This window comes from Canis aureus, chromosome 15, assembly GCF_053574225.1.
Source record: "Canis aureus isolate CA01 chromosome 15, VMU_Caureus_v.1.0, whole genome shotgun sequence".
Classification (NCBI taxonomy): Eukaryota; Metazoa; Chordata; class Mammalia; order Carnivora; family Canidae; genus Canis; species Canis aureus.
The window spans coordinates 185,486-210,423 of NC_135625.1; the positions used below are offsets into that span (position 1 = coordinate 185,486).

A 24,938-nucleotide genomic window follows, 5' to 3' on the forward strand; every position below is an offset into this window, starting at 1 on the left:
CTGAGGGAGGAAGCTGAGGGTTTGGTGGACGGGCTTCATTTTGAACCCTGAGCTGTGACTGAAGGGATCTGAGTGACGGGAATGTGCAGCCGAAAGGACCAGCCTTGCTTTGGTCAACCTTGAACGACCTTTCGAACGCCTTCTGGGAATTTTGAGTGCAAATTTTATGGCAAAGTAAGGATTTCTTTTGTGAGAGAATCACTTCACAATGGGCACCTTACCCAAATCTGGGTTTTCTGGTGCTGGGGTATTTAAAAAAAAAAAAATGGTTCTATGTTTATTTAGGGTTTGGGCAGGAGGAGTGGGAAGACTGGACCTTTTTGTATAATTTTATCAGCTTTTCCTTCTTGTGACCTTGAACATGTCCCAGAAACTTCCTGTGCCTCCATTTGCACAGGAGGGAGTGGAGGGAAGTGGTGCTAACTGGGGAGGTCGGGGACAGGGTGCCGTGACTCCCGTGGTCTTGGCGCGGGACAGTCCTCGCGCGAAGCCTCCCTCATTCCCGCCAGGCTGGGCCCCGAGGCCGGCAGCTGAGCGGCAGGTAGGGCGCCCGCCTGCGTGTCGGGCTCGTCCGGTTCCTCACCTCCCGTGGCAGATGCTGGTTTAACGTAGGGGACGAATCGGTCCTTCTTGAAAGATGAATCGGTGGCTCCGTGGGTGGGTCCGTTTGAATTACTGCTACGTCTTCGTGTAAAATAAAGACCAAGGAGGCGTTGGCGAGTCCCAAGATCCCAGCACGGCCTCCTGGAGGCGGCACGGACCCAAAACACCGCTTTGGGGCCTTTCCTCCGTCCCAGCGAGAGCCAGGCCTCTGTGAGGCCGTCCGCGGCCTTGTGCCCCCGGGTCCGTGTGTGAGGGGACAGTGGGCAGGAGGGGCCCGGGCGGGCGCGGCGGCGGGCCCGGCGGTGTTGGGGCACTAGAGGGCACTCCGGCCGGGTGGACGGCACCTCGTTGTCCACACTTACAGGTCGAAGAAGCCAGATTTTGTATCTAATCCTTTTTACTCTCCTGGAGCGCGGAGGGCAGCTCCCCCGGGGGCCCAGCGTGGGTCCCACTTGAGGAGCGCCTGGGGACTGCGTGTGCGGCGCCCGGGCCGTCTGTGCCCCCACGCCCCTCTGCGGCCCTGGGAACAGCGTGGCCTCTCCACCCCTGCAGGTACCAGTCCCTGGTGGCTTCTTACGGAGAAGCCAAGCGGGAGCGTTTCCTCCGGGAGCTGGCCGAGATGGAGGAAAACGTGCACCTGGCGCGCTCACAGGCCCAGGACAAGCTGGACAAATACGCCATTCAGGAGATGGTACGGGGATCTCCACGGCTCCCGGAGACGCGTGGCGCTGTCGTGGTGGTCTCACGGCGTGCGTGTGGCCTGCCGGCACAGAGCCTCGCTCACCCGTCACGCGGCCGCTTCCCACGGTGCACTGACCTCTGCTTGCTTCCCGGGACAGGTGGAGGACAAGCTGGCCGGGGACAGGCACTCGTACCTGGAGCGGATGCGCAGGGCCCCTGAGATCCTGGTGCGCCTGAGGTCCCACACCGTCTGGGAGAGGATGTCTGTGAAGCTGTGCTTCACCGTGCAAGGCTTTCCCACCCCCGTGGTGCAGTGGTGAGTGCGCGCTTCTCTGTCCCCGGGGTCCGAGGAGGGCCACACGGCACTTTCTCCCAAGGACCTGGTAACAGTTGGTGCAACGTGCGGGTGCAGAAGACCCACGTGAAGGAAACGCACGGCACGCACCCCATTCCTCGTCCACCTCGTGTGCATCTCCATGGGGGGCAGGTTTGCGCTCCCACGTGTGCACTCCCAGCACCTGCTGGTGCTTCTGCTTTAGCGAAATTAACTCAGCTGAGTTTTTAGAGGATTTTCATGTAAGAACAAGTTCCTCCAGATGCCCTGGGTTTACATGAGGGGCTCTTTCAAGTCTTGGGAGACCCGCGGGGGGAGGCCTGAGCAGCACGCTGTGGGACCGCGTGCGGTGCTGCGGCTGAGCCAACCTGGTGACGTCAAGAACCAGGAGCCCAGGCCCCGCAGACCCTTTGTGTTTGTCCGTGTGTTGCATACATGTTTGTTTCCCCACTTGCTAGGAGTGATATTAGCATTACCAAAGTCTGTAGCTTGCTGCCGAAACCCAACACGTTTTGCTCAAAACCCAATTGGGGCCCTCAGTCCGGATCAGAAGATTAGCGCCGGGCCGTGTGGCTGTTTGCCCAGCAGGCTGGGGAGGCAGGGGCCTGCGGATCCCAGACCCCAGGGAGACGAGGTCCTGCTGTCCTGGTGGGGCGGGGAGGCCAGCTTCCTGCAGTCGGAGTCGGGATCCAGCACGCTTTGATCCTCTGGCCTCTCCAGAGAGGCTGGCCTGGGACCTGCTAACACCGGCAACATTTTTTTCTTGGGTAACGATTTATCCCCAATTCCTCATGGAGCCCAGGGCGGCGTCCTGCCCTCCCTGTCATAGGTTGGGAGCGGCCCAGTGAGGCCGAGGTCTGCGAGCGCTGCTCTCTCCCGCACATCGGGCAGATGAGCCCGCGGGCCCAGGTCCTGGAAGGGGCGCTTGCAGGCACAGAGCGAGCCTTACCGGGGAGCCGCAAGGAGGCCTGGGACAAGGCGCAGACTCCACTCTGCCCGCGGCCTGAGAGGAGGGTTTCCCTCGTGCAGGTACAAGGACGGGAGTTTGATCTGCCAAGCAGGAGAGCCGGGGAAGTACAGGATCGAGAGCAAGTACGGCGTGCACACGCTGGAGATCAACAGGTACGGGCTGGGCGGGCCTGGCAGGCCGGGCCCGGAGCTCAGGGCGCCCCAGATCCACGGGTTCCCGGGACTCTGCTGGTGTTCCTGGGTTAGTCTGTGGGAGGAGCTCCCTTTGTGCTCTGTTTGGGGGCCCCGGAGGCAAACCCAGGGGCTCTTCCAGCCTCCAGGCAGAGGGAGAAGCAGGCTCCATGCAGGGAGCCCGACGCGGGACTCGATCCCAGGACCCTGGGGTCACGCCCTGGGCCAAAGGCGGCGCTAAACCGCTGAGCCCTGGGCTGCCCAGATTTGTCATTTTTAACCAAAGGAAGATTCTGCATGTCTTTCCCTGTTTCTGTGTAGACACAGATTTTATTTCTCAAGGAGACCGTGGCACCCTGCAGGGCGCCCCTTCCCCAGCGCACCCACCCTCCCACGGCCCGGCTGTGGCCCTCGGGTCAGCAGGCCCCGCAGGGACCCGAGGAGGGACCGTTGGGCTCCTGCAGCCACGGAGGCCTGGCCTCGGAGCCCGATCGGCCGCGTCCCTCGTGACTCTGCATAGGTCACTAACTCCTCCCGAATCGTGATATTTTCATCTGAGAATCACTATCAACAGGGAGATGATAAAACGTCACCCCTGCCGGCGTCACGGGAAGCACCGTGAGGAGGCAACCAGGCCACGCAGATTTTGGCCTGTTCCATAAACGCGTGTGTGCGCGTGCAAGTGGCACGGGCTCCAGGAGGGGGGAGGGAAGCTGGCGCAGGCAAGTAACCGGTAAGATGTCGACGCACAACTTCACCGAGTGCTGCACCGCTGACGAGCAGAGCGGCCACATCCCCAGGGGCTCGGTTCACTTAGAGGCGAAATAATCCGCAGTAAAATAATTCTCGGTGGAGACGCGCCCCTGGCCGCGGACAAGTCGCAGCTCGACCCGCAGAGCCCGCGGCTTCTCCCGATGCGCTTCCACCCACGGGAGTCTTTCCCTTTCTAGGAAGACCTTCCAGTCGGTTCTGTGAAGGAAAAGGTCAGGCCGACGAGCTTTATCCTGGGACCCCTGGGAGGCCCAGGCCCGGGTGCTGGGAGGGAAGTGGGGTGTGCACCCCAGGAGAGAGCGGGGCCGGGCGGGGAGGCGAGGAGGAGGCCAGACTTGCCGCACAGACGTGGTGGGGTGGGGGTGAGACTGGCGACCCGGTTCCTGGGTGCTGAGGCGCCTGCTGGGCCTGGGGGGGGTCCTGAGCTGACCTAGGAGGGTCCCCGCTGGGCCCTGGGGAGGGGCCCAGAGCTGACCTAGGAGGGTCCCTGCTGGGCCTTGCGGGGGAAGGACCCTGAGCTGACCTAGGAGGGTCCCTGCTGGGCCCTGGGGAAGGGAGGACCCTGAGATGACCTAGGAGGGTCCCCTGCTGGGCCTTGGGAGGGGGGTCCTGAGCTGACCTAGGAGGGTCCCTGCTGGGCCTTGGGGGGGGCCCTGAGCTGACCTAGGAGGGTCCCTGCTGGGCCTTGGGGGGGGTGCCCTGAGCTGACCTAGGAGGGTCCCTGCTGGGCCCTGGGGAAGGGAGGAGCCCTGAGCTGACCTAGGAGGGTCCCTGCTGGGCCCTGGGGAGGGGAAGACCCTGAGCTGACCTAGGAGGGTCCCTGCTGGGCCTTGGGAGGGGGCCCTGAGCTGACCTAGGAGGGTCCCTGCTGGGCCTTGGCGGGGGGGGCCCTGAGCTGACCTAGGAGGGTCCCTGCTGGGCCTTGGGGGGGGGGGCCCTGAGCTGACCTAGGAGGGTCCCTGCTGGGCCCTGGGGAGGGGAGGACCCTGAGATGACCTAGGAGGGTCCCTGCTGGGCCTTGGGGGGGGGGCCCTGGGGAAGGGAGGAGCCCTGAGCTGACCTAGGAGGGTCCCTACTGGGACCTGGGGAGTGGCCCTGAGCTGACCTAGGAGGGTCCCCGCTGGGACCTGGGGAGGGACCCTGAGCTGCCCTAGGAGGGTCCCTGCTGGGCCTTTGGGGGGGGGGGCTGAGCTGACCTAGGAGGGTCCCTGCTGGGCCCTGGGGAAGGGAGGAGCCCTGAGCTGACATAGGAGGGTCCCTGCTTGGACCTGAGGAGTGGCCCTGAGCTGACCTAGGAGGGTCCCTGCTGGGTCCTGGGGAGGGACCCTGAGCCGACATAGGAGGGTTCCTGTTCCAAGGTGGGGCTGGGGTGAGGTTCAGAGCCTGACCCCGTAGGCCCAGGGGAGGCGGCCAGCCCCCACCCCACCCACGGGAAGTCCCTCCGACCTCTCTGTGCTTTTCCTCCTCACACTCACTGGTTCCACCACAGCCTCCTGCAGGTTCCTCAGCTTGGGACTTGGGGCTGGTGCCGGGCCTGAGCCCCCCGTGCTGCCCCTGTGCCTCCCTCCAGGACGGCAGCTGCTCGGGTGCGGCCAGCCCCCTGCGCCGGGCTCAGGGCCTCCCCTCCTCACCTGGCCTGGCAGGTTCCCCATCACCAGAGCCGTCACCTCCCCTGCACGTTGCTCACGGCAGGTGTTACCACCTTATGGTGTGGCTGAAACTTTGTGACAAGTTATTACCCTGCTTTTTCTGGGTAAATTGGAGGCTCTTTCAAAAAGCTGGAAGGCCTGGCGTCTGGGCCTCCTGGTGCTGTTTACTGAGAACCTACTGTGGGTCAGGAGCAGGTCCGGATGCTTGAGAACAGGCCCCAAACCCAGGTCTTTGAGGTCTTACCACCCGGCATAAGGAGCTGAGCCGGAAGCACAGGAATACAGTGAGCCCCGCGGTAAATCAGGAGGCCGTGGTCGCAGGCGTGGGGGCTGTGGGGGGATGAGCCCTGGGCCTCAGGGTGGGCTGGGGGGGGTGAGCCCCGGGTCAGGGCCTAGTGTGGACTGGGGGGGGGTGAGCCCCGGGTCAGGGCCTCAGGGTGGGCTGGGGGGAATGAGCCCCGGGTCAGGGCCTCAGGGTGGGCTGGGGGGATTAGCTCCGGGTCAGGACCTCAGGGTGGGCTCGGGGGATGAGCCCCGGGTCAGGGCCTCAGGGTGGCCTGGGGGGGTGAGCCCGGGTCAGGGCCTAGTGACAGGACACCATCGGGGCGAGGCTGCGGGAGATGGGGGGGCCGGGCTGTCGGTGGCCACTGGGGCGGGAGGGCTCAGGGCCTGCAGGCTGTGCAGGGAGAGGCAGGGGGCAGGCCAGGCTGCCGGGCAGGGGCGCCCTGGACGCGGCCTGGTGGAGGCTGCGGGTCTGGGCCCACGCATGTGCCGGGCCGGGGGTCCTCACCGTGGGGTTGGGCCGCCCTGGCCCTGGCTGAGGCCTCTGAGAAGGAGGTTGTCTCCTCTGTTTCCCACGCCTGCGGGATCTGAGGGCCTGGAAACCCCGTGTGGGAGAGCGTCGCCCTCGGCGTGGAGGCTGCGCCCGCGGCCAGAGCCGTGTGTCCCCCTAGTGCGGGGCCGTTGGGTCCCGCGGGTCAGCCTGGGGTCTCAGTGGGGCGTCCAGGGTGTCCAGGGACTCCGCTCCCCGGCGTCAAGTATGAAGCCTTTCCCTTAGTCGTGGGGTGGTCGCCGGCCCTGAACCCCAAGGGCGTGGGCTGCACCCGGGCCGCAATGCCGTGGGGTGCGGCTCGGCCCGGCCTGGCGCTCACGTATCCCCGACCCGGCCGCGGCTGCCGGCGGGGCGGGGGGGCTCCCTGGGCTCAGCTGTTCATACCGCAGTGCTGAGTGGCCGTCATTCGATCCGGGCGGCCGGGCGGCGTGGAATGTGCTGGCCGCACCCGGGGCCGCGCGGGGGCGGGGGGGCCCTTCCTGCTGCCGCCGGGGGTGACGTGAGCGCCGGGAATACTCCCCGGCCGCCGCCTGGATTCTTCAAGTGCTTGTGACCCCGAGCCACCCGCCCTATAGGCTCCCGGCATCGTCCCGGGTCCGCGGTGCGAGTCCTGCGTCTCCCCAGGCTGGACGTGCTCCTGCCGAGCGGCCCCTGGCCTGCTGCCCGCGCCCCTGCCCCGGCCGCAGCTGTCGGGCCCGCTCAACGCCCCGTCCAGGGGGACGCTGGGCCGCACCAGGCCAGGCTCCGAGCCCCCGACATGTGTCCCAGCCTCTTTCACGGGGACCCCACGGCGTGTGTTTGTCCCATGTGGCTGTTCAGGTGGCGCGTGGGGACCCCGAGACGCGGAGGTGCCCGTGGGCTCTGCACGGACCGAGGCCCCTGCCCCCCGGGAACCCGTCCTAGGGAACACGAGGCCTCCCAGTCACCCGGGGCCATGTCTCTGGGCATGGCCTGGGGGGCGGAGAGGGACCGGGTCCTGCCGGGCCGTGGGAGGCCCCTGGGTCCCCAGGCTCCCCCGAGACGCAGTTCTGAGTGGGGTGCGGTCTCCTCACACCCCGCATGCCCGCCGGCCCCCGTGTGCTTCGTGTCTGCACCGGCGTCCCAGTCCCGTCACCTGCTCGGGGGGCACAGGGCCAGGCGGGTGCGCTCGCTCATGATCCGAGTGTGCCCGGCGCGCGTCGGGGAGCAGAGAACATGCACAAGCCGTGAGACGGGGTGACTGTCCCGGAGCCCCGGTCATGCCCCCCACCGGGTCAGGGCTCCCCACTGGGTCAGACCCCCCCCAAGGGTCAGGTCCCCTCCCCCTGATCAGGCCCCCACCCGGTCAGGCCCCCCCATCCCGTCAGGCTCACCCCTCGTCAGGCCTCCACCCCCGTCAGCCCCACCGCAGGCACCCGGGCACCTGGGCAACTGCAGAAGTCAGTGGGTCTGAGCGGGGCCCATGTGCCTGACGCCCTGAGGACGCTGCCCTCCTCTCGTGGGTGATGGCACGGAGCGGGGCGCAGGCACCCCGAGCACGGGGCAGGGTCCAGCTCCCCGGTGAGCCCCGTCCGCCCGCTCAGTCCTAGGTGCTAAGAGGCCTGTGGCGCTCACGAGGGAGACGGCTCTGCCCGGATCATTCTCCATCGGAGCAGCCGCTCAAGGTCTCAGGGGAGATGCTCCGGGTGGGGGCCGCCTCCGCCCGGACTCCCGCGCCCCTGGCTCCCCGGTCCCCGCCCCGCCCCTTCGGCCCGGCTCTGCAGACACCGCTGGGTGCACGCGGGCGAGGGAAGTGTTGGTGCAAGTGCAGGATCCCCCAGATGCCGCGTCCAGGCCCTGGGTCCTCGGGGCACCGTGAGCTTTGGTTCAACCCCAAGCCTCGGGTAAACCTCCTGTTTCCCGAGAGTGGGATTTTCCGTGTTACTTCGTCCCGGATGGATGTGGTCCCGATGCCGCTTTCCGGGTGGCCAGGGGACGACAGACACCAGCTTCGTGCGCCTTGTGCACCACGCGCCCCAGGGGTCACATCCCCCCCCAGGTGCTGGGCGGCGCTCCTCTCCTGGGGTGCTGGAGGCCCCAACCCACCTGCCAGAGAGCGCCCGGCATTTAGTGGAAGCTCCTGCTCCTCATCCGGGGTCCCCACCGCGGGGTCGGGGGGCCATCGGTCGCGGCCAGGAAGCGAGCTCCCACGTCTGCAGGGTGGTTTGGGGCCAGGCTGCGCAGGGGCTCCACCCGGGGTCGCGGGGTCAGCTGGCCGCGGGCGCCGGGTCTCTCCGGGGGGACACGCACCCTCCCCGTGGGTGCTGCCTGCGGTGGGCGCAGCTCGGACACCTCAGGGCACCGCCGGGTGACTGTGAGCTTTGGGGTTGGGCCGTAGCGTCCCGTGCACACGCGGAGTCCCCGTTGTGGGGGGAGGATTCCCTGGACGTGGAGGTGACAGGCGCCCCCTTGGCCCCTACAGCCGGGAAGGCGGCCCAGTTGGGGTGGCCCGCGGGAGCCCAGGCCGCCCAGACGGAGGCAGCTTTCAGGAGAGCCGCGAGCGTCCGCAGGGCAGAGGGAGGCCAGGCCGGGCCGCAGCAGACCCGCGTCTATATAACCCCCTTCCCAGGGTGGACCCCGCGTCCGTCCTACGTCACCCCCGGCAGAGCATCGAGGCCACAAGAGGGCTTTGGAGGACCGTGCTCGGATCCGGGGGGCCCGGGCCCCTCCAGACGGCCGGGCCTGAGGACGCCGCCTCCCTTTCTCTCCCCCAGGGCAAACTTCGACGACACGGCGACCTACTCGGCCGTGGCCACCAACGGGTACGGGCAGGTGTCGACCAACGCCGCCGTGGTGGTGAGACGTGAGTGGTCCTCAGGGGGTGGGGGGCGCCCCCCACGGCCCCCACGCCCGCAGCCCGCGCCGCTCACCCGCCTGTCCCACAGGGTTCCACGGAGACGAGGAGCCGTTCCGCTCAGTGGGACTCCCCATCGGACGTAAGTCACCGTTCCCCCCTCGCGCCGAGAACCTGCAGGGGACGTTACTTCCTGGGGGTCCAGCCTTTCCTTAAGTCCCGTTTCCAAAGTCCCTGCGAGTCCTTCCTGGCCGGGCGAGCGCAGCGACGGTTCCGGGGCCAGGGGGACCTGGGGCCCATCACCCCTCTCCCCGCTGTGCGCCCCGAAGCACAAGTGACCCCGTGCAGCCGCCCCGTCAGGAGGTGAGGCCAGTGCCCCCCCCCACCCCGGGCCGGGCGGGGAAGCCGGGTGACACGTCGCTGTGCTGTAGCCTCTCGGGACCAGGACTTGCCGCACGGCCCGGCGCCGGGGCTGTTGGATGGTCTGGGCACGCGGCTCAGGGCGGAGCTATGGTGGCCGTGATTCGGGGTCCGGGTGTCGCAGGTCCGGGTCGGTGACGGAAGCGCCGACCCCGGGCCTGCGGGGGACCTGGTGGTGCCCCTGGCACCGGCACCCTGTCAGCCGTCAGCCCGTCTGCACCCGTTGTTCGGGGTTGTCCCGGGTCCCACGCTTGCGGCTCCTGCAGGAGCTCGGACGGGCGCGAGGGCCGAGTCGGGTGACCCCTGCCTGCTGTTGGGAGCCGGGGTGTCGGGAGGTGAGGGCAGTGCTGGCGGAGGGGACACCAGCCCCGGAGGTTCCTGCTCCCGACAAAGAGCTCCCCGCGACGCACGTGTTTCCCAATCGTAGATTTTTTTTTTCTGTTAAGACTTTCCTGCATTTTCTTCCGGGAGCTTCTCCTTCCCTGCTAAACATCATATTTTTGAGACTTATTTTCGGTGCTGGGGGCCTGTGGCTGATCGGGTGCCGGGCCTGCACCGGAATCGCGCACTGGTGTGTGCGGCCCTGAGGCGGGAGCCCACCCGGCCCTGTGCCCCCGCACACCTGTGCCCCCGGGCAGGCCTCAGCGTCTCGCAGTGGGGGCGGCCGAGGTCACGTGTCGGCCCAGCAGGCAGCCGTCTTCCTGGGGCCGAGCCTCTTGGAGCCGCCGCCACCCCCACCCCCCGATGCATCCTCACTGGGCCCAGGGCTTGGACGTGACCGTGGGGACACGTCCGGGGACGCGGCTCCGTGGGGCGGGGGGCGCGGGGAGCTGCTCTGGCGCCGGCCCCTCCCGCTGTGACCGTGTCCCCTCCCCGTGCAGTGCCCCCCTCGTCGGTGCTTCCATACATGCACTTCGACGTGCAGTTCTTGGAGAAGTTCGGGGTCACCTTCCGGAGAGAGGGCGAGACGGTCACTCTCAAGTGCACGCTGCTGGTGACGCCGGAGCTGAAGCGGGTGCAGCCGCGCGCCGAGTGGTACAGAGACGGTGAGTGGGGCGGGGGGGCGGGGGTCACTGCCCGGGGCTCGGGGGGCTCTCCCGCGGGGGGTCGCTGCCCCGGGGCTCTCCAGCGCGGCTGTCCTCCCCCCCGGGGCGTGCGCACCTTCACCTTCTCTGGGCGGGGGCCCCGCGAGGAAACCGGGTCCCGCTTGCGTTTACTCGGGACCTGACACGCTGCAAAATAGGACGAAGAACCGTCAGCCTGCCCGCCGGGTGCTGAGGGTGTCGGGGGGAAACAGAGTCACGGAGCAGGTGTCGTCGAGGCGCGGGAAGCGTCCCAGGACAGGGTGCAGGGTTTGCCCCCAACGTGGCGGCGACCACGCGTCCTGGAGCCGCAGACACTCTCCGTGGCCCGGGGGGCCGTGGCGCCTCGGTGGCCCTGGGTGTGTGGGGCGCGTGTTCTGAACCACGGTCCGGCCCCTCCCTGCACCGAGCGGGCTTCTCGGAGGTGAGGGGTCAGGGGTTAGGGGTGCAGGTGCCCAGGCCCCATCACCGTCAGGCCGCCGGGCTGGGGAATCCCCGTGGGGACAGCGGAGACCACCCTCTCTGGCCTCTCTGTAGATGTTAAAACGCAAGGGGATTGTTTTTTTCTTTTTACTTTTTTTAAAATCATGGAGCCCTGAGGCAGCAGGAGGCTGGTGCGCCCGAGGGGACGCTGGCCCAGGAATGCCGCCCCCGCCGGGCACCTGAGGTGCAAACGAGAGGCCAGGACGCGGGGGCGAGGCCAGGACCCGGGTCGAATCGGGAGAACCAGGGCCGCTTGTGTTAAATCCCGGGGCGCTTGGCTGTGGTTTGCGCTTGAGGCCGACGGGGCCGCAGACGGGTGACCCCGCTCAGGGACCGGCTTTGGGCTGGGCGCTCCCTCAGGGGACCTGCCTGCGGCCGATGGCCTGTGACCCCCATGCGCCCCGGCTGCACGTTGCCTTGGGTGTGTGACCCGCTGCAGAGGGCGGCAGGTGCCCGGGCAGGGCCAGGGCCGCAGGCTGTGCGGGGACCCGCGTCTCACCCCGCCCTGGCTGGCGCCCCACCTCCCCCTGAACCCCCCTGCCTCACCCTGACCCCCCATCTCACCCTGACCCCCCATCTCACCCTGACCCCCCATCTCGCCCTGACCCCCCGCCTCGCCCTGACCCCCCATCTCACCCTGACCCCCCACCTCGCCCTGACCCCCCATCTCGCCCTGACCCCCCATCTCGCCCTGACCCCCCACCTCGCCTTGACCCGCCCCATCTTGCCCCAACCCCCCCACCTTGCCATGACTCCCCGTCTCGCCCTGCCCCCCCCGCCTTGCCCTGATCCCCCAACTCGCCCCGACCCCCCGCCTCGCCCTGCCCCCCCCTGCTCCCCACGCCCCAGGCTGGGGGTCGAGGTACAGGCGCCGCGGACCCCGTTCCCCGAGGCCTCGGGAGCCGTCGTCTGCACTCCGAGCCCGTGGCCTGTCGTCTGTCTGTCCTTCCTGGGCTGGGACGCGCTGGGACGGGACTTGGCTGCCCGGTGCGCCCCGATTTACGTCTGGCGTCCTTGGCTGCGCCGTGGGCCTGGGCTGATCCTCGGGAAGGCGAGAACCTGGTAAAGCACCTCCAGGGGTCTGCTTTCCCGACGCCTCTGCACCTTCTGCTTTGCCTCCGAGGTGCCGTGTGGGGAAAGTCACGGTCTGGGACCCGCGTGGCCCGAGCCTGGAGGTGCAGTGCCGGGCACGACAATCAAACACGACACTTTCCTTACATGGACGTGGTTTTTATGGCAAAAAGCTCCAAGTTATGATGTCGTTCACCGAGCAATCGGGGCCACCCCTTGGCTGTAGAGGGCGTGTCGGCGCCGAGCGTTCATGCTAACCCGGGAAGGCGCATCCACGTGTGCCCCGGTGCCAAGCCGTGTCTCGGCGACAGAGGCCGTGATGCTGCGAGCTGCAGGGCTCCGCACCGCGCTCGGCCGGGCGCTGCTCTATTCCTTCCCCGCTGGGCATGTTCTCGGGTGACATCGCCCTCAGGCACCTGCTCCCTCCCGCGTGGCCCCAGCGTGCTGGGCACCCAGACAGCGCACCCGCCCCAGGCCTCGGGCTGACGTCCGGTCTGCGCTCCTGCGGGAGGGACGCGGGGCATCTGTCCGCCCTCTCCGACCCTGGACGTAGCCCCGGAGGGCGCGGTGGTCGCCCCTCGTCCGTCGGCTGCCCCTGGCTCCCCGCCTTCCGGGCTGGCTCGTCTTCCGGGCGCCCGTGGGGCTGCTGGGAGCCTTGGGGGTCCTCCGCTGTTGGTGGCGACGGCACCCGGCGGGCTGTCGGCACAGGGCAGAGGCGGGGGCCCAGGGGGGTGGCCCCGGGCAGGCAGGTGGGCCCGGCCGGCCGCCGACCCCACGAGCAGAGACATGCTGTGCCTGTGGCTGCGGTCGCTGAGCGTGTGCTGGCCTGCGGACGCCTTCCCCACGGAGTGGCCCACGGCGCGCCTGCCCCTGTCTCGGAGCTGAAGCTTCCCTCGTCGGCGTCGGGCCCGCAGGTGCGGGGTGACCGTGCGGCGACCGCTCTTTCAGATGTGCTGGTGAAGGAGTCCAGGTGGGCCAAGATGTTCTTCGGGGAGGGCCAGGCGTCCCTGTCCTTCAGCCACCTGAACAAGGACGACGAGGGCCTCTACACCTTGAGGATTGTGTCCAGAGGGGGCGTCAGTGAGCACAGCGCCTTCCTGTTTGTCCGAGGTGCGAGGTGGGGGAGGGCGCGGAGGGGGGGGGGAGGAGGGGGAGGGGGGCGGGGTCACGCGTTGAACCAGAGCTAGAAGAGGGACTATTATAACTTAGAGGAAAAGATAAAGGAACAAATGCAAAACATACGCACTCGCCCTCCCTGCCCCCGCGAGACAGCACGAGCTTGCAGGCCCGGGTTCTAGAACCTCCCGCAAGTCTCTCCCCGTGTATCAGGTTGGCGTTGAGCGTCCCTTCCGTTCTCCGCCTACGCCCTCTGGCAAGATGTTTCGCCCCATAAAGATGCAACGGGTGCAACGTGGTGAAGCTGCCGGGGCTCGCTCAGCCGCAGGGGGGACGATAACGCACATGGGGCTCCGTGATGCTTGAGAAAGATCACCTGTGGCTCCATGTCAGGGAAGCCCTAGCTTTTAATACGCGGAGGAGAACGGAACGAGGTGTGCCGTGCTCATGGTCACGGGGCGACCGCAGGGTGCATTGGGGTCAAAGGTGCGGCCAGGCCGCCTTCCGAGGAGCCGGGCCGGCCTTCTGCGCCCTGTGACGCGCGGCGGAAAGCAGTGCTTCCTGCAGCCTGGTCTCGGACGGGCTCACGGGGTGCAGGGCCGTAGGGGCCCGGCCGGTGCAAAACCCCGAAGGACAGACGAGTCTAAGGTGATATTTCTCAGGCGTTAGAAAGGCCACGTCACCCTCATTTCTTCGGTCAGTTGACGTGACGTTACGTGACCTTCAATTTTGGGATCGATCATGAAAAATCGTAGACTTGAGTGTTTTATGGAGGATGGAACGTCTTGGCTTTCAGAGCTCAGACACGCGTTCGCTTCTCGTCGTCGAGTCACGGGGACGCGAGGGTTAAGCAGAGGGTCGTCCGGGGTCGAGGAGGTAGCCTGAGTTAGAGACGCAGGCAGCAGGCCTCTCGGCGCCGCCGCAGGCCTTGTCTGTGCTCCCGCCACTGCAGACGCTGACCCGCTGGTCACCGGGGCCCCGGGCGCGCCCATGGACCTGCAGTGCCACGATGCAAACCGCGATTACGTCATCGTGACCTGGAAGCCGCCCAACACGACCACCGAGAGCCCCGTCATCGGCTACTTCATTGACCGGTGGGTGCCCGCTGCCCCCTTCCAGGGCCGGAGACGTCCCTGAAGTCAGGGTTGGCACGTGAACCCGCTCGCTTGGATATTTGTCTGGACTCAAGTTCGTGACTCTGTCGTTGACGAGATCAGGTTCCTCACTCCGGTTCTTTGGCGCTCCGGGGTGTTGGACCCGTCCCAAGTGGCAGGGCCGGGGAGGGTAGCTTTCTCGGTGTTGTCTTCATTCGCCAGTTCGACACCCAGCGCTGGGTCCCCTCCAGCTTCTCCAGGCGCGTTGAACCCTGGTTCCGGGTTCTGGGGGGCGTTCGGTCCCGCTTCTCCCTCTAGAGGAGGAGAAAATGGGCAATACAGACGCACCGCTGGGAAGATTGGCCCGTGCGTACCCAAGGTCCATTCTTCATTAAATTAGGTGTTGTTGCTTCCAAGCAAAAAAAAAAAAAAAAAAAACCCAAAACGCTGACATTTCAAAACATACAATACTGGAATTTACCTTTGAGTTACTGACGTCAGTGTGGGTCATCGTTAAACCCCTCACGTTCCGCTCCTTGGCACGGCGCTCAGGGCCTGGGAGGAAACCACGCAGAGCCAGTGAATTTACTGGACGTACCATTTATGCCCCAATTACGCAGTCCGACCACCGAGGGAAGTGGTCGTCAGAGAAAATGAGTTCAGACGTGAGAAACGGGGGGGGGGGGGGGGAGACTGGGGCACGGGACGGTGGCTCGGGGGAGGGGTTTAGGATGCCGTATGTATAAAGCACAGTAAAATAAGGTGTTTATTTCAGAAAAATCAACGGAGTCTGGCTGCCCTTTGGCATCACGCTGGTCTTGTTTGGGTACAATGTTTGCCATCAGGATGATATTTGGGGGATGCTAAGGTCAGATATGAGGGATGCATTGGTCAGGGTTTACCTTGGATTTAAAAAAAAACAACCATCAAAACAAGGCCATTTATTTTCTGTTTTCCTGGGGCTTTTGAAAAATTTTCCAGCCATTTGGCAAAAACGATTTCATGGCCCTTCTCAGTAGTGATCCGTTCCCCTCCCTCCTTCCTTGAACAAGAGGATCACCACAGGACGTTCGGGAGGGGGCGCCGGCTGCCCCTGCTGCCCCTGCTCGCCCTCCTGCCCTGCCGCAGCCCGGGTGGGGGGTGTCCCGCGGCCAGACTCGGCGCTGACCACGTCCTGCCGTAGCCGGTTGGCACAGGTCGGTCGCGAATGTGCACAAAAGTCCCGAATAATCCGGAGAGAGAGGGCGCGGGTTCTTTCTAAGGCGCATGCGCAGCCCTGGCTCAGAGCTGATTCCCCTGAGCTTGCCCTGTTCTCCTGGGGATCTGACATGACCTTCTGGTGCCGAAAGTTCTCAACCTGGGAATAGTGGAGCCTGATCTCGTCTGCGTCTCCAGGTGTCCGGTCAGGACTTAATGTTTTCAAAAGACCCCCAAGTTCCACGTGAGACGTGCTGGGAAGAACGGACCGAGCCGGCGTTGGGAGAGATTGGGATCCTCGGGCGCGGCCCAGGGGCGCCCGCAGGGGGCAGGCAGGGAGGCCGCCTGTGCCTGTGCGTCGGGCGCGCGGGGAGCTCAGGGCACCTGCCGATTTTGCCTGTAACTTGGAAAAAGGACCATCCCGAGTGCATCTCATGGGACCTTGGAGGATATTTTGGCTAAATATAGCTGAAGGCGGGGAGCGACCTTCAAGCTATGAATTATAAGGCTTTTAAATATACAAATAGATATATTTGACGTTTCCTAAATAGCGCTGTCTTTAGAGTTTATGCTGCTGCTTATAGAAACCTAGAGCTTCAACCGTGTTGATCTCCACCATCCCTCGGGGTCGTTTCCCGTTACGGTCGCTTTCCGTCCACGCGGTGTGTGTACGGTGCACGCAGAGGCCTGTGTGTCTCCATCAGGCTGACGTATTTGTCGTTCTTCCTCTTTTATCTGAAGATGTGAAGTGGGAACGGACAACTGGGTTCAGTGCAATGACGCGCCCGTGAAAATCTGCAAATACCCTGTGACTGGACTTTTCGAAGGCAGGTCTTACGTGTTCCGCGTGAGGGCGCTCAACAGCGCAGGCATCAGCCGGCCGTCCAGGGTGTCCGAGGCCGTGGCTGCCCTCGACCCCGTTGACCTCAGGAGGTTGCAAGGTAGGTGGCGCGGACTCCGGGCCTCGGATCACGCGGTGGGCTCTTTCTCTTCCGCACTCAGCCGTGTACGGGTCCGAAGAACGTCTTTGGAGGCTGAGGGTGGCTCGGCGCCCTTTCCCTGCGGCCGTCCGTGCGCGGAGCCGCGTTAGGAGTGGGCACGGCCAGGCCGGCTCACCACATTTCCTGGTGCTCTTGGCCGGACTCCAGCCAGATGGGTTCAGAATTAGAATTTTCCTGGTCCGTTGGTGATAGAATCTCAACACGTAATGAGACTCAGAAAGCTTTGACACCGAGCCACTTGGGTCCCGAATGACACTTTCACGTGACGCAGATTCCCGAGAGGGATCGGCCCCTTGGTTGTGGTGTGAAGCGAGCCGCGACGTTTTCCTTACCCGCGGGGCCTTTTGTGCCCGGACACAGCTCCGAGGAGCACCGCGTCAGGACATCCACCCTGGTGTCTTTGGAGTTGGGGTGTGGTGTGATCATCACCTACGGGGGGTTTGGATCACGCACACACTCAGGGAAACTGGGGCTTTCTTAGGGGACCTTTGGATGCCAAAGTCCGCATCAGCCTTTCTCTCCGCAGCGGTCCACTTGGAGGGGGATAAAGAAATCGTGATCTATCAGGACGACCTTGAGGGTGAGTGGCCCTGCTGCATGCCCCGGGGATGCGGGATGGTGGTCGGAGGCCAGAGCGGCAGACGCAAGACCCAGCGGGTGGGGACCGCCACGCGCGTACACACGGGGCCGCGGGTCACGCCTGCAACAGGAGCGAGGCAGGTTGAGGGAGGGTCGGCCCCGGGGTCCTGCATGTGGCTTCATCGCCTCCACGAGGGATCTGCGTCCTCCGGGGGCCGCACAGGGACGTCCACGCTGCCCGGAGCCCTTGCCTCCGGCCGAGGCTGGGTCCTTTCTCTGAGGCTCCGTGAGCAGAGGACGGGTTCAGGTTTTCTTTTGAAGCGAACATCTCATCTCTAGCATTTTAGCAGAAGTGGACTGAGTTCCTCCTGCCAGTATCCCTGGCCCGAAAGTTCGCACTTCCCCCACTTAGGCTGGGTTTTATGAGCCCTTCTCTTTGCTGCTCCGTTCGGGGATGGCAGAGGGTCGGCTCGTTGAGGAGGGGAACTTAGCGCGATTACTCGGAAAGCCGAAGATTTTAAACAGACGTATGCAATGAGAGTTCACGGGGGACAACGAACTGGTTGGAAATTAAGAAACATGGATTTGGAGCTAGTGCCCCAGGAGGTGGACTTTGAAGCTCTCCTTTAAAACTGCTGTGGACCTCAAAAAATATACGTAAAAAAAACCCTCCTGAGGTCCCAAGCGCTTTCCCCGGAGAGCTGAGGACTCAGGGGTTCAGTGGTTGATCTTCCTATTTGCCCCCAGACGGTCCCCAGACACCGGCTCTTCTGCACCTGTAGCGGCTCTTCTCTAACATCTCGAGAACACGTCCTTCTCCACCATATTTAGTCTTCCTTAGCTCCTCCACTTCCAGACATAGAAATCGGGGAGGATGCCCGGTTAATTAATAAGTAACAGAAATAATTCAGGAAAGGGTGACTCACTGTGACTTCTAGATAACGGGCTGAAATGTCGTTATTTGAATAATATCTGGCTCTGCTCAGCGTGGACGCCGTGGTCTCGTAGCAGACGGGCCTGAATGAATAGGCGTGTTTGACACGAGAAAGAAGGACGTTCCCTCTGTCACCTCCGGGGTGGATGGGGTCCGTGAGGAGGGGACTACCCGAGCTCTGCTGCGTGGGCCTCTGGACGTTCAAATAAAATCACCCCAACGAGGAGGCACACGTTGCACACTAGGGCCGCCGGCGGACGGGGCCGCGGGAGCGCGTGCCCTGCTGGGGAGGACAGGTCTTCATCTGTCGTATCCACGGCACATTGGAAAAGACCTAGCGTTCCAGTCGATGCGACGGAAGCGTAGTTCACAGACACGACAGATCCCATTTCCAGCTGCAGGGAAGTCACGGACGCCCCGTGTCGCGTTTCTGCTTGCGTTTCCTCTGATAAGGAGGCAGGTTGTCTGGCTCCCTGGGGCCCGGGATGCATTCTCGGGTGGGGCTGCCTCACGGTCACGCTGCTGAGGCTCCGCTTGCGCAGAGGCCAGGACACCCAGAGGCCAGGCGGCTGGAGACGCACACTGGGGCGAGGCTGTGCACACGGCGTCCTGGCTGGTCCCGAGGCCTGGGCAGACCCGGGAAGAAGTGGGGCTCCGGGGACCTGCTCTGCTTTGCAGAGATCGAGGGTTTATTTTACTCAATTTGCACAACAAACACCTTTTCTAATTCAATGACAATCCGTAGAGACGGATTCCCTGCCCCGTTCAGCCCACTTCTGGGCCCCAACAGGTGCAGTTAGGAGGGTCTCCCGGTCGCCACCCTGACGTCCTTCCTTCCTGGAGACCCGTCTGTTTCCTGTTTGAGCTAGAAAAGAGCTAGCAAATGCCGTTTGTTTTAATGAAAAACAACGGTTAAAAAAATCTGTTGGTTAAAAAATCTGCTCCTCTGCTATTTTACAGGGTTTTTTAAAAAATTTATTTTTATTTTTTTGCTCAGTTTTTCTAACCAGTTTAATTTTCAAGTCTTCCTCAAACGGTTTAATCTGCCAGTGCTCTCCTCTTAATAGCATCCAACTTGTCCAGCCTTTCTTGAGTTGGTCCCTTGAGAAATGCACGCCCTGTCCCGGGCCTGGCCAGAGCCGGCGGGTGCAGATCCCTTCCGCTAAGTACAGGTCCGGTTGCTCAGGGGTCGAGGAATCACGCGCTCGTCTACACACCTGCATTCTCCTAAGCTCTGTCACCTCGAAGATTCTGAAAATCCCAAATAGAGTTCGTGTCTCATGGACTTAGAGGAAAACCTGCTGGCAGCCCGTGGAGGCTGCGGTGTCCTTGGGTGGGTGGAACAAAAGGCAGGACTTGCAAATGGGGGACCGAGGCCCAGGCCCCTGTTCCACAGCCCGGGGATCCTGGGAGAGCCCTGCAGCTCCCTGAGCTCCGTCCTCGTCCCATAGGGATGCGACTCACAGGGCTCCAGGGAGACTTCGTGGTCCTGAAGCAGAGCACCCCGCCCCTGTACCCATCACTTAGTGGCCCCCGGTACCCCAGGGTGATGCATTTGGACTGTCCTCTCATCTTGGCTTGCTTTCTTTGTTTCTTTCTTCCTTTTCCTTTTTAAAAAAATACTTTATATATATATATATATTTAATATTTATTTGAGAGGAGCAGAGGGAGAGGGGGAGGATCTCAGAGACTGAATCCCTCGGAGAGCTGAGCACGGAGCCTGACGCAGGGCCGCATCCCATGACCCTGGGATCACGACCTGAGCTCCACCGCTGCACCGTGCAGGTGCTCCTTGGTTTGCTTTCAGTTGCGTCTCGGTCCCTGCTCTCGTCTCCGCTGCTAGGAGGGTTGGTAAGAGCTCCTGTCACCTCCCTGGCGTCCGCTCGGCCCCCGGGGCCCCCCGAACCCTCTCCTCTCTGTCCGAGGTTGAGGTCATCTGCACGTCTCCAGCGCTCCTGCTGCTGTGTGGCCCAGGGTGGTCTCCAGAGGCTCCAGGACTTGACCCCAGCCAGGGATTCCCTGCAGACAAAAACTGGGCTCTTCCTTCTTCCCCAGCGTCAAATGAAATATGCTTTTTGTTCCATTTTCTCTGGGCCTGGGAGCTACATGCCGGGTCTGAAGGTGGCTCAGACCTGGAAGGGCGTGGAGGGCAGCTCTGTGTGCAGGTGCTCCCGGGTTCTCCCTGCCTTCGCCGCCTGCCTGGCCCCCCTCAGGTCCCTGGGTTTGCTTCCTGCACCCTCCGGGGCCCCTGAAGGAAGCCAGGGTTCAGCGGTGCATCCCCCGGGGCCGACCTCCCTGCGGCTTCTCTCTGCGGGGCCTGTGTCGGGATCTCTGCAGGCGAGTGTGCAGCTCTCGGGCCCGACCGAGCAGGCCTGTGGGGTGTCCCGAGGCCCCGCTCCACCTGGCCCTGGTGGCACTTTGCGGCACAGACACCCTGACTCCTTGTTTGAAACCCGACCCACTTGCCAGAATGCTCCTAGATAAGGCCGCCCGGGTCCCTGCGCCTGTAAAATGGGATGCCCTCTGTAACAGGACTCCGCGAAATGCAACCCCGGCGTGTTTGCGCTGGTCAGTTCCTTGCCGGCAGCACAGTCCTGAGGGAGCAATAGGATATTGAGAAGGGCTCAGAGAAGTCCCGGGGACGTTCAAACCATTTTAATCATGTGCTAATCTAATTGGAAGCTCGTAACATTTTGTATCACTGCCGCAGGGACTGCGGTCTGGAGAACCTCCACCTCTCCGGAAACACTCTTGTATCCAAACTTACCGCCCCTGACACCTTAAGTCCTTTTAAAACAAGATGTGCGTCTAGCGGACGCCTCTGAACGCGGATATCCCGGCCTCCTTATTTGCAGAAAGCTTGTTGACCTCACTCCAGAGTCTCCGACGTGAAGGTGTAGATTTCAGGGCTCGGGCACGTGGCACCGACCCACCCGTGGAGGGAAGAACCACGTGCCTTGGAAGTGGGCGTAGGGTTTCCGCGCTGTAGGGCACGGCGTGAGGAGCGTAACCCGAGAGGGCATTAGAGGAAGGATCATCGGGTTCCAGAAGGCTCCGTCCTGCAGAGCGCACCCAAGACCTTCTCTGCGCAGATTCCCAGCACAGCCAGAGCCCCATTTCTGGCTAAATCTCCTGTTTCTCTGTGTTAATTTTCCCACCTCCCCTTCCAGCTGAAACTCTGGAAGATTTTTGGATTGGACACCTCCTCCCCCCACTTTTTTTAATGAACTGGCTTATACTAGAAACAAAAGTAGTTAGGGGATCTTAGCCCGTGCGTTATCCGAGGCTGGGGAGATGGTTTGGTTGCTGTCCCAGAATAGAAACGCGGCGAAGGCCGGGGCTGGCGCGGCGGTTCCTTGCGGCCTGGGAGGAGCGCGGGGCTCGGTGCGGCCGGAGCTGGGAGCCACCTGGGCCCGCGCTGACTGAGTGCACGGCTCCTGCAGGCGACGTCCAGGTCCCGGGGCCTCCCACCAACGTGCACGTGTCGGAGATCAGCAGAACCTACGTGGTGCTCAGCTGGGACCCCCCCGCCCCCCGGGGCAAGGAGCCGCTGATGTATTTCATCGAGAAGGTACCGTGCGCACCCGTGGTCCGAAGCTGCAGGTCCCCCTGGGACTTGTCACTGGGCCACCCGTGTGCTCCAAACACGAGCGTCTGTTAGGGCGTCGCACAGACCGGGCCCCCGTTACTTGCTGTGGAGCTGGGGGGGTGCCCTGTCCTGTCCCGCACCTGGCCGTCAGGGCACAGCGTCCCGCTGCGGGGTTGCTGCCCTCGTGTGAGCAAGGGGCACCTCACGTCCCGGGCTCTGGCGAATGCACCACGACGGGGGATCTGAGGTTCGGGGCACAGGGAGCAGGGGGCTGGGGGGGAGGGCGGGGTCTGTAGTAAGCCGCGGCCACTTGGGGGCGGGTTCGTGCAGGGATTCACTCCGGGGGCACCGTGAACACAGGCACACGCACAGCCGCACACGCGTCCTTCCTGCTCGCTGGGACGCCCCCGCTGTGGTCCGCCCTGCGCTCTAGGCCCGGGAGCGACTGGCTGCCGGGTGGGGCTGCGCCCATCCGCACCTGTGACCTCCCAGGGTCACCTGCAGGGAGGTCACCCTCAGGGGGGTCACCCGCAGGGTCGTCACCTGCAGGGTTGTCACCTACAGGGTCACGCTCAGGAGGTCATCCACAGGATCGTCGCCTTCAGGGGGGTCACCTGCAGGGTCATCACCCACAGGGTCATCACCTGCAGGGTCATGCTCAGTGGGGTCATCCACAGGGTCGTTACCTGCAAGGGGGTCACTTGCAGGCTCATCACCTGCAGGGGGGTCACCTTCAGTGGGGTCACCCGCAGGGTCGTCACCTTCAGGGGGTCACCTGTAGGGTCGTCACCCGCAGGGTCGTTACCCGAGGGTCATCACCCGCAGGGTCACGCTCAGGGGGGTCACCCGCACGGTTGTCACCTGCAGGGGGGTCACCTGCAGCGTCGTCACCCGCAGGGGGGTCACCTGTGTGTAGGGCGCAGGCGGGAACTCTGCAGCTGCGGGAGCGTGCAGGGCAGGCACGGAAACGTGAGGTGTGCCCAGCAGGCCCCAAGGCGCACTGCCCCCCTCACCCCCCTGGCCCACACCTGTGCCCGAGGACGCCCTTCCGGGGACGCCAGGCCACGTGCTGCGGGGTGCAGGGCTCACTCTAGTCTGGGTGGTCCCGTCGGTCCTCGGGTCCTGAGAGCACAAGGGGTGGTCCAGACGCGGGCGGTCGCCGTGGGCCGGGGTTTCCTGCGGCCTCTGCGGAGGCAGGTCCCTGTCCATCTGCCACCAGGGCCCAGGGACGCTTCTGAACAGACGACCGGGTCAGTCACCGGGGGCTCGTCTGCTTCACCAGCTGCTGCCTGCTGTGGGGAGCGGCTGTGGGGCTGGGGCACGGAACACGCTGGCGTGGACGAGGCCAGGCCACCGCGGGGGCAGCCTGAGCGGAGCCGCGGGTCCAGGGCTCCCAGGCCACGGGGGCAGTGATGCTGGGCAGGCCGGGCGGGCATCTCCCATGCCACTGACGCCCAGGCCGTCTGGGGCGCTCCTTCGGTGCCAGAAGTCCTGACAAGGCCCAGCAGGAGCCCCGGGAGGGAGCATGGCACGTCCTGCTAAGCCCGGGGAGGACTGGCGGGACCCGTGGCCCAGCGTGGATCCTGTTGAGATGGGGCGGTGGATCTCCTGCGGGTTATTTACATCGCTGTCACCCTATTAACACAGTAATAGCTGCAAAATGTGAGAGCTCTAATTAATTAATTCATTTTTCAAAGACTTATTTATTTATTTGGAAGAAAGAGAGAGAGTGGGCGGGGGGAGGGGCTGAGGGAGCAGCAGACTCTTTGCTGAGCGCAGAGCCCCAGGCGGGACTCGCACCCAGGACCCTGAGGTCACGACCCGGCCGTAAGCCTTTCCAGCTTCCAGTAACCTCTTACCTGTGTTTCCAAACGGGCTTCCCTTTTCATACAATCCGGGAAAGATTTGTCGAGGGCCTGGGGTGTGCTTTGGTGCCCGGGCGTCCCTGGCGGCGGCGTGCTGGCGTGCGGGGGGTTCCGGGCCCCCGCCAGCGCCGCCTGCGTCCCTTTGCAGTCCGTGGTCGGGAGCGGGAGCTGGCAGCGGGTCAACGCGCAGACGGCCGTGCGCTCCCCGCGGTACGCCGTCTTCGACCTCGCCGAGGGCAAGCCCTACGTGTTCCGGGTCCTGTCGGCCAATAAGCACGGCCTGAGCGAGCCGTCGGAGATCACCGCCCCCATCCAGGCTCAGGACACCATTGGTGAGTGCCGGCGCCTCGGCGAGCGGCCGCGGGTGGGGCGGTGGCCAGGCCCGCGCACGGGGCCTCAGATGCCGTCCCTCGTGCCCAGAAAGACACCAGACGGATCAGAGTCAGACTTCAAGCTGCCTTAAGAGTTCAGTTGACGAGAGACGGAGAAGTCGCCGCCGTGTCTCGGCCGCCGGGGTCCCTCCAAAGTTCCATCCAATTTTCATGAAATGAATGAATGCTGAAGTGCTGTTAGGCTTTGGTCGCTTTTTGAAAACCCCCGATCCCACTGGGGTTTCTTGCCCGCTGGGCTTCAAGGTCCTGCTCCGCAGACGCCACGCAGGAAGGACAGGAATTCTGAATCGCCCTGGGGCGAAGATCAGGGTCCAGTCATGATTGCATTTTGAGTCTCCTTACGGATTTCCGGCCAGTCTGATAGAAATGTGTCTTATTTCCTTGAAATCGCTCCTACCCTGTCAGCCAAAGCACGTGTGTCAGGAGAGGATGCTCTTGGGTGTTTCTGGGGGGCGGGGGCAGGAGATTGCGGGGTTGTAATTCCCTGTGTGTGGGTCAGGTGGGACTTGGGACGGCCCGGCAGCTCCCGCCCCAGCCCCGGGGCTGCTCCCGCCCCTTCCCCTGCTCTTCTCTCCCCGTCCAGATTTCGGGGTGCCATGCCCTGCGGACCAAGGGCTTCAGGGGCTCTGGTGCAGCTCCAGGGACTCTGACGCTGCGTCTCCCCTGCGCAGCGGTCCCCTCGGCGCCGGGCCGGGTGCTGGCATCACGGAACACAAGGACGTCGGTCGTGGTGCAGTGGGACAGGCCCAAGCACGAGGAGGACCTGCTCGGCTACTACGTGGACTGCTGCGTGGCGGGGTCCAACGCGTGGGAGCCGTGCAATCACAAGCCCATCGGCTACAACAGGTGCGGAGGCCCCAGAGCCGCCGGGGGCGGGGGGATGCCCAGGCTGCAGACACACCTGCGAGTGTCCGTCTCTCACCCACACGCGAGGCCGGGGCCTGAGAGCTGCCGAGCGGCCGGGCCAGGCTGGAGGATTAGCGTGTAGACGAGGGACGTCTGGAACCTTGGCCCTCGGGCATCGTTAGCGGAGGTTCCCTCTAACAGGGAATTTTACACAGCAGCCGCCCCCTCGAGAGGCGTTCCCCGTGAAATTCAGAGGCAGAGAGAGGCATTCACCGCACAAATTGATTTTTCAAACATTTAAAATTATTCACATACCTGGCAGTTGTGCTCTAGCCGCCGACTGAGACGAAACTGGGGGTGCTCCACCCCGTAGCACCTTCGCCCCTGGTGGCCCCCGCAGGGATTTATGCCCGCCCCCGAGTGTGCAGTGTCTGACCTCGGGGTGC

At 64.2% G+C, this 24,938-nt stretch overlaps 1 protein-coding gene across 3 annotated transcripts in view; it reads left to right on the forward strand.

The window, feature by feature from the left end:
• Positions 1-24,938, forward strand: part of LOC144284206 (myomesin-2) — a 50,986-nt gene that overhangs the window by 5,479 nt on the left and 20,569 nt on the right. For all 3 annotated transcript variants that reach the window (XM_077848525.1, XM_077848524.1, XM_077848526.1), the window contains 13 exons: positions 1,156-1,294; positions 1,443-1,600; positions 2,648-2,740; positions 8,743-8,831; positions 8,914-8,964; positions 10,124-10,288; positions 12,827-12,988; positions 13,947-14,088; positions 16,027-16,226; positions 16,813-16,866; positions 21,244-21,371; positions 23,403-23,586; positions 24,318-24,492. In XM_077848525.1, the coding sequence (XP_077704651.1) occupies positions 1,156-1,294; positions 1,443-1,600; positions 2,648-2,740; positions 8,743-8,831; positions 8,914-8,964; positions 10,124-10,288; positions 12,827-12,988; positions 13,947-14,088; positions 16,027-16,226; positions 16,813-16,866; positions 21,244-21,371; positions 23,403-23,586; positions 24,318-24,492 (1,740 nt within the window). The remainder of the gene's footprint in view (positions 1-1,155; positions 1,295-1,442; positions 1,601-2,647; positions 2,741-8,742; positions 8,832-8,913; positions 8,965-10,123; positions 10,289-12,826; positions 12,989-13,946; positions 14,089-16,026; positions 16,227-16,812; positions 16,867-21,243; positions 21,372-23,402; positions 23,587-24,317; positions 24,493-24,938) is intronic.